The sequence below is a fragment of the Antennarius striatus genome, chromosome 4 (genome assembly GCF_040054535.1).
Source record: "Antennarius striatus isolate MH-2024 chromosome 4, ASM4005453v1, whole genome shotgun sequence".
Classification (NCBI taxonomy): Eukaryota; Metazoa; Chordata; class Actinopteri; order Lophiiformes; family Antennariidae; genus Antennarius; species Antennarius striatus.
Window position 1 is genome coordinate 11434589 of NC_090779.1, and position 16616 is coordinate 11451204.

Genomic DNA, 16616 nt, shown 5'->3' on the forward strand with positions numbered 1-16616 from the left:
ACCAGAGAAGAGGAGTTAGTAAAGGCTGCCATATGAGCAATGAAAAGCACTGAATCCAGTAACAAGGTGCATGCACCAGCAACCTGAAAGGACTCCATTCAGAAATGACGGCAGCAATGATTACTGATACGTCGATTAAATAAAACGCATTTGTTGTGAATGTCTAAGACACAAATCTGATTACCTAAAAACTGCGGATTTAACTCAAAGTCCATTGTCAACTTAGAAAACAACAAGCAGCTCTCTTGGCTTTAGTTTTAATCCACGCAGCCTGATGTCAGATGCCGAGTGTCCAATATTAACGTCATGGGCAATAACTCTAGAGTCGCTGCATTACCCAACAGAGTCCACCATTGAATTTAGATAAAGAGTGCAATCTAACAGACCATAAATGGCCATTTGAAAGAGGTCATTGGCTTAAAAAGGCTCAGTCGTTTGTGCAGTACAGTTTAGTTAGAATAATGATATTACGCTCAGATGAGGGTATGAGGCCACACTTCAGCTAACTTGTGATCTTCACAGTTCAAATTGGGGACAAGGGAGTGGAGAGACGAGGCAGAGAGAAAACTGAGCACAGACGAAACTTGAAACAATTAAGCACATGTGTTTCTGTTGTCTGAGATCAGAGATGCCCTGTTCCATGTGAGACGGAGATGACGACACCGGCCCCTGCATCATAATTCCAATCAGAAGGCCTTTTACTCTTTGAGGATGCCCATGACAGACCTAGGATGAGGAATAATGCCAAGCAATTGAGTGGAAAACTCACTGTTTCAACAGTCACGGTCTGGAAGCATTTTAATAAGCTGGAAACTATTTCCAAAGTGGTTGACGGTTCCAATTCCGAGCAGAGACAAAGGCCTGCATTGTAAGGGCAAAGCATGTATTTTTCTTCACTGATCAAGTTTACTGCCAAGCGGCAGGGAACAGGCGACAGACTCAAGAGCAGTCCCTGTTGTTTCTCTAGGCCCCACCTCCCCCCAACGACCTGCTCCACCTCCCAACACAAACACAAATACAGCCTTCTCCAACACAAAGTCAGACCTCCTGCACTGGGAAAAATCCCACGCTACACATCATCCCGATAGCGGCGTGTCATCAATATCCTGAATCAATCTGCAGCGTGATAAGCGTAATTGGGCCACTCAGAGGGGAAGCGCTTACATGAGAATGCTGAAGTCATTAAAACCACTTGAAATTCTTGGGATGGGTGTGACAGAAGAAATGAAAGGACAGCAAGAGAAGTAATGTCACAGCTTGACACACTTCCCAGCACAGTGCCTGTTTCAATTACAGACACACGCCAGAGACGCAGATGCTTTTCGCTCTATGTCAGCTTCATACAAGAGCTCTACACAGTTCGGTCACACTAAAATATACAAGCAAACCTACTTATAGCTTGTATATACAGTGCGCCCTTGCGCATTAACACTCACAACTTCACCTCATCGCGGATATTTGGTAGGCAATCGTGATACCGTACGTTCATTCTATTGGTTGACGGCATCTGGAAGTGTGCTTTGTTCCATGGGTCTCGGACTCTCCTAGAAACAAAAGTGCTTTAAACAATCAATAAGAGTGTGGGAAAAGGTAATACAGATAGAAGGTGGTTTAATATCAGTATGGGGATGGTTCAGAAATGTTTAGATTACCATAAATAATAAGATAGTTTGTCGCTATATTGCGAAATTCGTTATTCGCCTGTGGTTCCTGGAACGCAATAATTAACCACGAGTAATGAGTAATCACTGTATATTCATTCTCTTCTCTTCTGGACTACAGTGGAAGGATTTTGGGGAGAAGCTTCACCATGTGGCCTGGTACTACATCCAAGGGGTGGGGGTCCTTCTGTGACCAAGAGGGTGGCAGATGTCTTTGATCTTGACTTCATCTTATAAAGATGTCGAGACGTGACCTAACTACTGGGTGCGGATATTTGAGCATCCATTTTTCTCTTTTAGTCTTTTTTTTTTTCAATCTCTTCTTCCTCCAGTAGCCGGCATTTCTAGGAGGGTCTGACCCACCCAGCTTACACTCACCTCATAAATCAGGAGGTGTGTCTCCATTTCTGTATTTTTAAAAGACTCCAAGTTGCTGAATTTGTTTGATGTATCCCGATAGGTCACCTTCTCCCCCTGGAGGATTGGAAGACGTGTTTGGTGCAGCACTTTTTTATACCCTTAGGCACAAAGATGAGGCATGTCGAACACTGTGGTGCCCATCTCCATGGCGGCACCAAAATGCTCAATGGTTAAAGCACGTAAACACATGTTAGGAAACAGTAACCCCTTTGACATTTACATCCACCCTGATGATTCACTGTAGTAGACTCATTGATTTCCACAGTTTTAAGACTGAGAATGCAATGTGTTAGAACAGGTTTTGTTTAGATTATCTTCTAAATTTGAGAAAAACAAATAGGGAAAGTCCACTAATCGGAGTTTAAAAATACTCCCTAATTAAAGTTAAATTAGCTTGACACAAACTTAATATTGCCGCATTTATTCTACCTCTTTCACAGCAGTACAAGCAGGGACTAAAAAGGCCACAGTCTCAAAAGTATGTGTGGTGGTCTGAAATACTTCCTCTACTTAAGCCATCATGCACATGTAATTATGCCGACCACTTTGGGGTTTCATTTCATTAAAACACTGGCCAGTGTAAAAACTTCAAGAGCATTCCAGGTTTGTGAGTCTGTATGGTGCCTCTACCCCTCACAGGGCAGCTGGGGCTTTTATGACCAGGAGGCCTCCAGAGATACAGGGTGCTAATAATACCACAGCTGCACCGCGTACAGCACATAACATAATCCTCTGTGTGCCTGTCATGACACTGGTGCCTACCCACGAGGTCCTAATCAGGCTCATCCATATCGCCCAATGCAAACCTATGACTGTATTTAATCACATGCCACAGAGTACTTCCTCTTATATTGAATGAGTCTGCTAGCCAGTGTTCACATTTTTATCGTAATCCATGCTGATCCAAAGAAGGGCACCCAGCAAGCTCGGTGATCTCGTCACCATACCACAAGAGGAGCAAAGGATTCTCCAGTGCTATGATTTCAAAAGCCTTTCTACACCACAGGAACAAAAATGAGTCTTTGTTGTGGTGTTTTCACATTGCACATTATCTGTTTCTATTATTCTAATATGAATCCTATTGAGTCAGTGAAGCAGACTATCACTGGATGAAGACCAGTAAACTGACAGGCTCATATAGCTTTGATTTTCATGTAGTTCATGTAGATTTTTTAAGTAATAAATCATCTTATAGGATATTATTTTCTATTTCCCTTGCCACTTTCACAGTAAGCTTGCTTGGGGAGACACTAGTCTAGTAGCTTCAGATCATACTGAAAATATCGCATTCGCCTCAAAGGCATGTGTGTAGACAGGTCAGTTTCATTTATTGGCATTAGGTTTTCTCCACACACTGAGCAAGTTTGATTGTTAATACAAACTTAATCATTTGTATAATCACATGATTATACAATGGAACCCTTGTATAATCATAATGGGCAGTTCAAGAAAGAAGAGAATGCATAAATATAGCCTAAAATAACAATTAAATGGGAGAAAAAGTGATGTTCATTCCCTCTTTAATAAAATGAGATCTGGTTTCCTGGAAAAACTGTTAGCTTTCATCACCGGCTTGCTGGGATGCTAATCGTGATCCCACATGAATCTGACAGACCACAAAGTAGGAAAGAAACGCTTTAATATAAGCCTGAGAAGGTTGCATTCTAAAGTGAAGAAGAACAGCTTGTAAAAATTTGAATAACACTCCGTAGTTCTTCAAACAAAAGTAAAACCACATGCCATAATGACCCCCAATTCAATTTTCGAAATACAAAGACAGCCTGCGAATTAATTTAAATTTAATGTTTCTTGTCAGTTGGTCTCAGACCCTTATAAAGCTGTATGCATCATGGTGAAAACTTCTCTTTTGTGTTTGAGTTCTCTCAAAGTGAGTCAGGACCTACAATTCCATTTGTTTAAAGCTATATAAACACAAAAATGATAAAAGCATGCCTGGAATGTAAATGTTTCAAACAAGTATTGAGATTCAGATTCAGCCCTGAAGCAAGAATTTAAATTGCTGTGTTGAAAAGAAGACAAAGAAGAAAAAACATCCCATACAGCAAATAAAACATACAGAAGAAAAGACAGCTAATGTTTTCCCGAATAGAGACATAAGGAACAAAAGAGAAGGAACAGAAGCCATCCTAACCGAGATCTTCCATTGCTATTTTCACGTGCAGAAAGGACGGCATGCTAACGTATTTGGATTGAATCATTTTTCTTTGTAACTGTCTCTCTACCACACTATGGCGTAACTCCTCCTGGCCACAGAAAAAAATGACGTTTTTGATGTGCTTCCACACTGTAGCTTCAAACATAAACAGCAGATGAATAAAAAAAAAACGCATGCGGTCCCTCGATCACCGGCTGACAAAACAACAGAGGAAATCAAAGCAGGATGAAGTTCCAGGGATTTTCCTAAACAGGAGCATCACTGTCATTACCCCACACACACACACACACAAAGGCAGAGGAAGAGAGACAGAAAGAAGGGGTTCAATCATAATTCCATATATTTTACAAGAAGGTAGGTGGAATGCAAAAACAAAATTTTTACAAGTAGGTACATGCCTGACCTGGAAAGGCACGACGAACACCACATATAGGTCAGAACACTGTCTCCCTGCTTGGAATGGCTGAAACAAAAGGCCACAACGCAAATACAAAACAATAAACCCCTGTATTCGCCGGATTCGAGTGGGTTGGTGGAGTTTGACTTACAGGAAGCATTAACAGCCTTTTCATACTTAAGTTTTCAAAAATGAAAAAAATAAAATGTTGTGACAAAACAAAACCAGAAGCAAGTTAGAGTTCCTTAGCGTGGGTTCAGGAAGGAGAGGCTACTTTCAGTAAATGGGTGTGAGCAATTACACATAAAAGAGTCAACATGTCAGACAGACAGAGAAAGAGACGGGCGAATCCGGAGGCACACTCAAGTGCAAACAAGCCTCACTGCTTTGTCTCTGTAACTGATGCACTGGTGGGAATGTGTAGGAGGACGGCAGTGAACTGAGAAGGGACAAGTTCAGACTGGGACTTCAAAAGGGCCTGCTGGACGATTCTCAATGACTGCACTGCTTCATAATGGGGGAAGAAATGATGGAGCAGATGAAACCTGTGCCAACTCTACACTACCCCCCCCCCCATTAGGATGTATTTACTGACCTGATGAGCTCGGCTACCATAAGCAGAGATCAGTGAGTCATCGGTAAACGTGCTGATCATCACATAGAAGATCCCTCATTGGTGACACACACACACACACACACATACGTGTACATTCCATAAACTTAAACCAGAGCTAACTACTTATCAATTATTCTCATTTATCAGACTTCAAGTTCACTATAACAGTGGTTCTCAAAGTAGAGTCTTGGGTTTTGAAAGACAATCAACTCAACAAATATCAACCCAAAGGACACAAACGGAGCTTTTCTAGCCGATGAAACCATTAAATATGACCCCAAACCCCTTGGAAAAAAGTATTAATTGTGAATAAATTCTGATGAACAACTGAAAAAAAGTGCAAAAATTCAACTACGTTACATTTTAACAACAATGATTTAACAACTGAACTCCATTGCAAGGACATGGTTATGCAATTCAAATGTCCATACACCATTGACTTTCCTGGAGTTGGAATAAAAGTAGATTTTCTTCATAGTCACCAGTTGTAATACAAATATTGCTGATCATCCTAGTTTGGACAGTCTGAGATTTTGTTACAATTCAAATACAATGAGCACAAGTAGAATTTAATATGCCATGCTCACAATGTTTTATATGGCACTCCAACTACAGTGGCTGGAATCCTATTAACATCATGATATTGATTTTAAACTACAGTAATTCCACTTCTCACATATGATCTCATTGCGGGTCAGCACTGTTGTCACGCAGGGCTCCTGTGGGTTACGGGAAAACGGTGACGGCATCGTCCCGTCCCTTTACCTCAGCCGTTACATCTGCCATTACAAATTCTGCAAAAGCAAAACCCATTTAGAGAAGATGAATGAGGATAGCGGCAGCCCTCAGGTGATGCGGCCTTTTCCGCTCTCTGAGCGGAGATGGGAGCTGCAGTGGGGAGCGTCAGAGACCTCTATATTTATCTGACACAGTAACGAGCTGCTGTCTGACTGCAGCATGGTGGAGTACAGCTGCTCCGTTTCTCTACTCCACTGTGGCCAGTGATGAGGGAAGCAGGGATGACCCAGCAGCATGTCATCATAAACACAACTTTTGCTTTCGCATCCAGAAGAAGACATGCAAAGTATTATGTCACAGACTAGGTCATCAGAAGCTCTCCACATGTTGCTGTATTTCTCTGTGGAGGAAACTACGTATATTTCAAAGTTAAGAGCCGTATTTCATCCCAGGCCACCCTGATGCTGACAAAGCACCAACTGGTGATTGCTCTGTTGGAGTGGCCCATTGAGGCGGCTGGCCAAGGAGCTGTTGGTCTGCCAAGAGATCCATGCCAAGAGGGCTGGAGAAGGCAGAGAAGCCCCAAGCACCTGTGCCCATTAGGCGGCGTGCTGACAACTGCACTAGACCCTGGGGATCCCACCCAAACAAGCCGAGCAGAGAGGAAGGGGAGACACTAGACAGGGTCAGGGTCATTTTTAGTCACTGGGAGAAAGAAGACGTGACTTTAGACACGTCACACTACTGTCATGATACTAACAGTTACATAAGGGAACTTCATAAAGAGCGAACTCTAGCAAAACTTTGTCAATCTGACAACTGTTTGAGGGGAAGTGCCTGTTATTTTTTATATTGTATATATACATTGTGTGTGTGTGTGTGTGTGTATGTGTATACTTTACTTGACTAATTAAGGAGGTTTTCCTTTGTAATTTTATGATGTTCTTTCATCTCCTCATTGTACACATGTTCCAAAAAAGAACAGACGACAAAACGCTGCTGGCACGCTGAGGCTTGCTTGATGTATCTTTCACAAATTGTGAGCACACGAAATCCTCACACACACACACACACACACACACACACACACACACACACACACACAGGATCCATGACTCATCCGGAATTAAGTCACTCCAGGATACAATTACTGTTCTTTGCTTATTCAATAATACCTGCCTTCTTATTTAGTACCAAACCCTCTTGGTCACAAAGTTTCAAAACCAGACACATCCCATATCGACATTCCCTTAGGATCTGTTATCTAATAAACACACACGTTTCAGCCACATGTGGAGAGAAAGGTAGAAGAAGCAGATAACATTCCTTGCCTCCTTACCCCACACACACACAAAGGAAGGAGAAAAAAACAGCAGTGCTTCTGTGACCTCAGTGAACCTGATTAGCTATTCTGGCAAATCAGAATATTGTCTGTGGTATGCCAGCGTACATCCTCCCCTCTGCAGGAGAGATGTGTCAGCAGGAGATTTTTTTGTTTTTCCACTGTGGCATTAACCCGTGCTCTGGGAGCTCACTTCCAGGCATGGTACATTATCTCGCAGGATACGATGCCAAGTCAGCCCAGCAGTGAGTAAATGGCAGGTCTGCCTGCGCTATATGGAGGAATAGATCCGGGGGGCAGGCGCATGGGGGCAGACAGCGGCGTGGCTGAGGCGGCAAGGGGCGGGGCACACCAGCACTCGTCTTTCTCACCTCTTTGAGAGGCGTCACTCATTGGGCAGAGCTCACCCTCATCCTTTCACGTCATTTGGAGCAGATCTGAGGAAAGCATACCAGAGAGCCGGAGGGGCCACCAGCTCTGTGAGAGGAAGTTATAGTATTCACAAAGATTTATGAATGAGTGGTGAGAGAGAGAGATGCCTTACAGCTTCCGAGCTGCACAACGAGATGGCGGGAGGCAGCTGATCACTGGAGGCACTGTTTGGCACAAATAGACATCAAGCAGACTGGAAACACCCTATACACACTGCGCTGACATGTATGCAGCACAGCCATGTAAAATAAAACGAGGACGGACAGCACGTGAGAGGAGATGGAGTGCATGTGTGTGTGTGTGTGTGTGTGTGTGTGTGTGTGGATGCGAGTGCACATAGTCTCCTTGGAGGTTATAACAGCATGACACACAGATACTATTTTAGTCAATCAAGTCTATGAGAGGAAACTTAGGAAAAGAAGTCCATCTGTCAGCGCTTTGAGAGCAGCGCTTTGTAGACCACAGAGGACAGGAGTCGGATAAACTCACAGCGCCAGCCATCAATGCACAATAAACCCTGCTGTTCATATATGGACAATAACACACTGTACAACCACGCCACCATGGATGATGTTTGCTTACTTGCAATCAAATTGAAATTATGCCTAGAAAGACACTGTTGTGGACATTAAAACTCAGCAATAGCAGCCGACACATGTCTGTGGCTTTTCAGTGCGAGGCGAGAAGAATTTCATTCTGACCAATCACATTCTCCATTTTTCTGCTGCAAGCTTCTCAAAAGTCCAAAGGCAACCTATAAAACCAACTGAGCAGAAAAACAATTTATAACCACACAGTTTTTGGGTTTTTTTTACCATTGCTTTGGGAGGCTCAGGTTCTGGGATCTCCTCGGTGACAAGGGTCTTATTTCTGGATGACTGTACGAATATAAGCTTCCCAAGAATGACAGTTATGAGTGTGACCTAGATGACAGAAAATGTGGCAAAGACCATAAGATGCGGATGGAATGTATTGAGACAGAAATGTACCATCAGATATTTAATATGTAATCATAGATGAACAGATAACTTAATTCTGTCAAATTCTTCTAACAAATTTTAACTATTTTAGTTTCAATCTGTGTCAAAAGCACTCATTGCATTGCTTTTATCACATTTGCTCAATGTTATTTATTTTTTAGTCAGGTCTTAGCTGATTGAACGTCAGGGAGTTTTATTTTATTTTAGTCATGTTAGTTTAGTTCATATTTTAGTCCCTTCTAAGACATCAGTTTATTATTAAGTTAACTGGATCACAGTATGGCAGAAAAAGCAATATTTGGGGGGATTTTATGCTTATTTTATGTAAAATATGTATGTAATGTAACTTTATATAACTTTATTTTCATCTAATGAGAAAAGGATTGAGTTGTGAAGAATGCAGCTTTGCAGAAAGTGTCCCTTCTAATGACATCAGTTTAAAGATTTAAAACCGACTTTTGTTGTGTATTGGCCATTCACCTAAACGGTAACAGTGTTTTGGCAGCGTGGCAGTCGCCAGCTCCACTACAGACATGGTAATTACAGTTTGGGTCTAATACATGCACATGGACAGAACACTATGGACAGAACTACAAAAAAGTTAGACAATCTGTTGTTGGTGGTGCTAATCGGATGATTTTATTAACACTCTTCCATTGACCTTGTATTTATACTACAGTGTCTGCAACTATTATTGTGGATCTGTGTACACAAGGAATACTTATATGTTGTCATTATTATTATTAACCTTTACTTATCCAGGTGAGTACCATTGAGATTACAGATCTGTTTTGCATTTCACATTCACACCTACGGGCAATTTAGGCTGACCAATTCACCTATGATGCATGCTTTTGGAGGTGGGAGGAAGCCGGAGAACCCGGAGAGAACCTGCGCAGACACGGGGAGAACATGCAAACTCCGCACAGAAAGGTCCCGAGGTGGATTCGAACCCACGACCTTCTTGCTGTGAGGCAACAGTGCTGGGTGGGAACACAGAACTCTTTTGAAACTCAAAAGCGAAACTATTGTCATCCAAAGTAAGCCTAAGAAATACACCCAGAACTGAAATGAGTTCTGATTTGCATACTTATTTTGAACCGCGCTCAGCCAGAAGCAAGGCCTCTAAACCGTTTATGGTTTGAGAGTAAAAACACCTGAAATCCTTTGACACTGAGTAGCAGCTATCAAGATGATTTCATCTGTCTTTCACCCACATAGTGTGACGCAGCCTTTGAAGGCCTTCACCACAGTTTCCTCTGGACTTACCCTACACAGTCTATAGTTCATCATTCAAAATGAATGTGAATGAAGCTTTTTTTATTTTCAAATTATTCACTGGTGTTTCACTGAATTTGCAATTGAAAAATAGAAACTAAGAAATTAAATTGAAGGAATGACAAGACGCTGTTGCGTTCGCTCTGACACACACATACAATCACATTTTCAGACTGTTGCTGGTCATCTTGTCCTCCATCCTGTCTCTAAAAAGCCATAAGCATAAGCGTCACCATATAGTCTTTGCAGACTCACAAACAATCCTTCAGTTTCATCAGCCTCAGCAGTTATAAGCCACCACCACCACTAGTGGATTCCATGGGAGTATATATTTTATTGCTTTGTGAGGAAGACACATATATCTCCAGAGAGTCTGAACCCCTGAGACTTCCTGATTAATTATCACATATCATCTATAGCAGATAAACAACCATCGTCACCACATTCATTCAGCCCTTATTGAAGTTTAATTTGTTGGACGTGGAACAGCGAGACTGAATGAGCCCTATCAAAATGAATGCCATTTCTTTGGCACCAGTGCTGGAACGTTGCCTAAGCATTGTACAAAATGGAGCAGGCAAGTAGTTCACTCCGGATGGAAACACTGAGCATTGAGTCATGTTTACGAGCGTGCCCCCAGGAAAGCACCGGACTATCAAGACTGGAATTTGATCCCTTTTCTCTTCCTGTCCCTATAACCACAGGCTTCAGAAAGGCTATTAAATATTTAAATGTTTTATCATGTTTGATGTGGTTTAAACAAAAAGGACTGACGGATGATCATAAAAACTTGTTGTCCTTTGGCAAACATAAAATACACTTCATCGACATCAACATCAGCCTGGCAATCATTATAACCTTTCTTACCGACAAAACATTGCCTCTGTCTGTCTCTGCACTTGTAGTGTGCACACAGACCGGGCTGTGTGTTCTCCCACTTTATCCCCTCATAACTGCAATGAGTAAGCCAGCAGGAATTTTTTACCTTATATACTTAAAGGGGCAGACTCATTCCATCCAACTTAACATACATGTCTCAAGTGTCAATAAATCTAGCTCTTAGCTAGCACAAACACAGCATAGTTTCTACACAGGTCATCCTGTAACTAATGGTGACAACAACAAAAATGAACTATGGGCCGCCTCTAGAAATATATTTTCAAAAGCCTCTGAGGGAAGGCTTTGCATTCAGTTTTCTCTTCGTACTAATTCACTTCATTTAGAAGGTTGTTAAGATGACAATATAAATCAATCAGAGGGCAGGAGAAATTATAAAGAAAAATATCTGTTACCAATTAAAATATCAGAAAAATACCAAAGTTAAAAATTAATTGTCCATAGTGTTATTTTTGAATCCATATATGGAGTTTTCCCTCACTGTCATAATGCTTGCATGCTGTTGCCAAACAATTAAAAAGAAAAATCTATCATTTAGCCTTAATTACAAGAATTCTTGTGTTTTGTTGATTGTTAGATTGTCATAAATTTTTGCTTGTGCACCAATGGCTGAACGCCCCACCTAAATCACAGTTTCATCCTGTTTGAGTTTACTCCAGTGGACATCGTTCTAGTAAAAAGCAAAGCTTTTGTAAATGTAAATTTAACCTGTTATCAAAGATTGTATCTTTGACAGGACCCATGGACCAGTCAATGTAAGATGGCATCATATGGCCAAAATATTGTCTAAAATAAAAAAATATTACATTGAAAATATCACCATCCTTGTTTATTAAATTCCAGAAAAAATATTACAGAAAATGAAAATCAACAGTTATATACAAATTATCCCGGTGACCTGTGAAAGCAAATGACGTAGGCATTGACAATGAATTAATGAATGAATATAGGAATTATGTCTGCCCATTTTAACTTCAGTTCAGTCCAAACAGAAACTGTTTCCCCTGCTGTGAAAGAAGCTTTGTGCTTACAGCAACAATATCAAAGTGGGTCTCTGGCAAAGAGAAAGTAAATTATATTATCAAATACAAAAGTCTTGATAATACCGGGGTTTCAAAATGCTTTTCCTCTGCTGTATTTTCTCTGGGTTCACTACAACAACACAGATAAATACTTAACAAAGAGTTTACCCAAGACACAACCTGACACAACAGTATTTTCAATCACAAACACTTTAGTTTCACTTTCTGAAAGAGCAAAGCCGTTTCAGTATGCGGTCATTTCTAAAGCAGACGCGACCTCTGACATTAGTCCATCAGTTTCAAGTTACAACATTCAGGACATGATGTTCCTCAAAATCCAACAGCATGGATAGGTAAGCGTCCAGAAACTACACCGGAGTGTTTGTGAGCCCGAGCATAATGAAAGTCAATATTCTATCATATAAAAGAGACATCAGAGCTATGTGAGGACTGGTAAGTGTGAGAATGTGTGCCTCCCTGTGGAACTATGAATACTAACGTGACTTAAAACTGGGCATGGACACAGAGGCATGCTTTCCTGTCCATCTGCCTAATTTTGAAAGTCTCTGTCTATCTGTCTCTGGCTCAGGCCCAGGGGCCGAATGTAGGCATGTTTGTATGGAAAACAGAAACCTTAAGAAGCAATCTGAAGCAAGCTGGACACGTTTAAGTTACAGGAGCCCCAAAACTCAAAGCAAACACTCTGCGATGTCAAAGGATCATAGCCAAACAAGCTATTTGGCTGTGACAACAGCAGTGATGAGAGACTGTCTCCGACAAGTAAACAGACCAGATATCTGACAGCCAGAGCTGTTAACAGCCCCTGATAAGCCAAGAAGAAAAGAGCGAGGTGAAAATAGAGGAGGAAACACCAGCAGAACGACTGACAAGGACGAGCAGAGATGAGATCCAGGCTGAGGGTAAGCAAAGTGGAGATTGCTAGTGAGGGGAAAAAAATGGACAGACAGCTTGTACAAACACATGAACACTGGCGCTTGGAGGATTTTAAGAAAGGATGAAGGGGTGAATAAGGAAGAGGTGGAGGATTGGGATGAAAAACACAGGGAGTGACGGGCATTTTTCAACCCTCTGAGGGCCGCAAACTACAGAGAGCGAGCCGTTCGAGCTTGTATACTTGACATTTGTCTGACATTTCCCCTCAGCGCCCCTCCTCCTGCATACAGCTCCTCAGTCAGGGCCTCTCCACGCATCACTGCCCACAACTAAAAAGCACCTCTGCTCCAATCTGCACTTCCCGACCAACCACTCCCATCCAGACACAAGTACAGCATTAACCAGGCTCATTCTGTACACCGTCATGTTTATTGGTCACCTTTGTGGCAAATCTGATGTAAAAGACCCTAAATCCTTATGAGAAACTGTCGGCAACTTAGAAAAACACGTTAAAAGTGGCATTCTGTTTTTGCTTCACAAAGCACTAGAAAGGCCCAGAGGCAAAAACAGCGTAGTCGGCAGACAGCACTCCCTCCTTACCTAGTGTAATTAAAGAGAAGACCGGGCTGTATTGACTAGAAAACCACTGAATGCCCTTGAAGGAACATCCATACTCGAGAAAAACAAGGCAATTATATAGAATGGTGAGAGAAGAAAAGAATCTAAGCAGGAAGAAGAGTGGTAGACACATCAATCATTTACAACAAAAACAAAGACAGGGTGATAAATGTTACCTACACATGAAGTTTGGAATATTAAAAGACTTCAAGAAGCTCATCTAACTTCATTCTGCTCTATTATTGCTTCAGTAACTCCTCTTTTTCCCGCTGTCTCTAGTCTGCCACAAAGCCTTTATCTGCAGCCTTGAGACCTCGAGGCCCTCCAGATGAATGCGTTCACCCTGACCTTGGCCTGGGTCTAGGAGAGCAGGGGAAATAGTTCAAACAATACAGCTTCTCAAGTCTGACATGTGAAAACAACAGAGGGTTTCGCCACAAAACTATCTACTGTGGGAAGAACGGACGTGACTTGAAGGCCATCATGAGTAAATGCACGTCTCACAATGTAGCGTTCTACTGAGAAAGGATTAAATTATTTTTTCAGATTCATATCCAGAAGGTCAGTGCATCTGACAATAAATAGAGCCACAACAATAAATACCAGTTGTTTTTTTTCTATAGACATGGTTAATAGGGGAAAGACGCAAGCTTGATTTCCACTATTTGTTCTGAGGGTCCCCGGGGGGTGAGAGAGGGTGGTGGCTGTGACTCCCAAATGACCATGGAAGCTGTACACAGGTCTTGAATAGAAAACGGTTGAAGGGACATTTTCCCACCATTATTTAGCACAAATGAGACGACAGAAAAAAAAAGAAAAAAAACATTGAAAAAATTCTGCGGCAATTATTTGCATCAGGGAAATATTCAGGTACAGCATTCAGACTACGGGCAGACAGATTCAAGAGACGGGTTCGTTCATAGTCAAAATAAACAAATACATGAAAAGAGCACTTAGCCCAAAAGCTCCACTTCTTTATCGCCATCTCACAGATAACAACTCTACCGCTGACGCAAAAATACAGACGGGTTGGACTTGTGAGGATTGACACAATATTTAAGTAGCATTATTGTTTTTTTGTTTTTTTTGTGTAGATGTTAACAGGATTTCTTTGTGATGTTTGTTCACAATTGTTCACATATGGGCTGTTATCAAATGTAGTATTTAGAGGAACTGGAAACTTAAATACAAAACATAGACATTTCATGCAACCTTGTCTGAAGTCTTGGGGAAAAGAAAGTATTAATTCATAACATTATTCTCTCCACCCCTAGAAGGAAACATAAAACAAAGAATGACTTGTTAAAGAACATGATTTATTAAAACTGGTTACAAAGGAAAAACTGGAATTTTTTTTTTTTTGGGGGGGGGGACAAAGCAACAAAACAGGAGGCTCCTCAATGGCTCAGCTTTATCTGTCTGTGTCAAATTGCCTGTGGGAGCATCTCGCAATAAAGGAACGATGTGTCTTCTACTGATGTTCCGAAGAGCCATGAGAAAGCTAATCTGTTTGTCCCAATTTCTAGCAGAAAAGCATAAGCTGACCCTCACTGAAATCTGAGAAAAGAAAAAGAAAGAGCAGTGTCGATATGTAATGTTGCTGCCAGCTGCTACGCTCATGAGAAGCTGAACGCGGGCAGCGAATACACAACTGAATCGAGAAGTATTCATATTTCGATACAAATGAATAATGTGACCCTCCTCTGAACTGTGCTGAAGACTTCATGACCCTAGCAAAGCCAAACACGGATGACCGACCCCAGATTCAAAATAGCCTTTTCTATAAATTGGAAAAATTCCCTCAGGCAAATATTTAACTGACATGGTCCACAGGTAGACTAGCTCATTCCTTGGCAGAGCAACTCAGTGTGCCTTTCTAATACCTAGTGCTCTATATGGCAGCCATCCTTCACTCCACAAATAGCCTGATCTAAAGACAAAGTCTGTGTAATGAACAGAGAGGAAATGTTTGCACTGGCCCGTGGACAATACTGCAGCTTGACAGAAATGAAGGAAAAACATTGCACATATTCAAGGGATTTGTTTCACTGGTGGAAAAAAAAAAAGAGCATAAATTCAAGATGTTTACGACGGGAAACCACCTACCTAGATCAAAGTTACATTTACTGCACTTGTAGCACAAAAGCTTGTAGAACTACTACTTCTATAACTGCAGTGCACTACGCGAGCACGACATTTAAAGCATGTTTTTTGGACAGTATTTGCTGAGGATAAACATCAAATAAATTAGAATTCAGGTTACCTTTTTGGCACTGGTTGGAAGTCCAACAGCGGTAATCATAGATGTCATTGAATGACGTCCTCTGACAAAGAGGGTTGTCCTCCATGATGCCCGGGCAGACATTGGTACACTCCTTCGCCTTCTTATTCCCATTAAAAACGTTGTTGAATTCAGCATCCGTAATGAGTGACCAGTCCACTGAGTCCAGGTAGCAGAGCTCTGGGTTCTTTTCAAACCGCACAGCTCCCCGGGTAATGTTCCTCAGGTTGTACAAGCCGATGTCTTTCAGGCTGTTCATCTCGTAGATCACCAGCGCGTAGTTGTAGAACAGATTGCGGCCGCGGATGACACTCAGGTTAGGGAAGAGCATGCTGAGGCTGTCCAGACCCGAGACACGGAACACCAACAGGTAGTCTGTGATGATGGTCAGCTTTGGGAAGCTAAGAGAGCGAAAGACCTCCTGGTTGATGTTGCTGGTCTTGTCAGTGATTAGCAAGATATGCAGGTATCCCTCCACAACCGTACAGTTCTCCAGCCTCTTGAACTCACTGATGTCATTTCGGATGTCAATACTCGGCCCACAGACTGGAAGACACAGAGAGAGACAACGCATGAAATGTTGCTGAATGAAACAAGAAAACAAAATAACAGAACTTTATTGATGCTCTTACGTGTAAGAACTAAATTTTTTGTGTTAATGTTAAGTGTTACCTATAGATTATCACACGGATTACCTTCTCCGAAAAACTTTAATCATAATTTTACTTAAGAATATTGGAGTTTTTGCCAAGATTGTAAGCTCGTATGGTCCTGGCAATGTCACAGAGCTCTGATAAAGACAAAAGGCTGGTACTTTGTTAAAATAAATCATTACTGACTTCATATTTGTTCTGTGTCACCTTC

At 41.6% G+C, this 16616-nt stretch overlaps 1 protein-coding gene across 1 annotated transcript in view; it reads right to left on the reverse strand.

Annotated features, from left to right (window-relative positions):
* The window catches only part of igf1ra (insulin-like growth factor 1a receptor), a 79228-nt gene that overhangs the window by 53447 nt on the left and 9165 nt on the right, over nt 1-16616 (reverse strand). The window contains exon 2 of the mRNA XM_068312029.1: nt 15735-16298. Coding sequence (XP_068168130.1) covers nt 15735-16298 — 564 coding nt within the window. The remainder of the gene's footprint in view (nt 1-15734; nt 16299-16616) is intronic.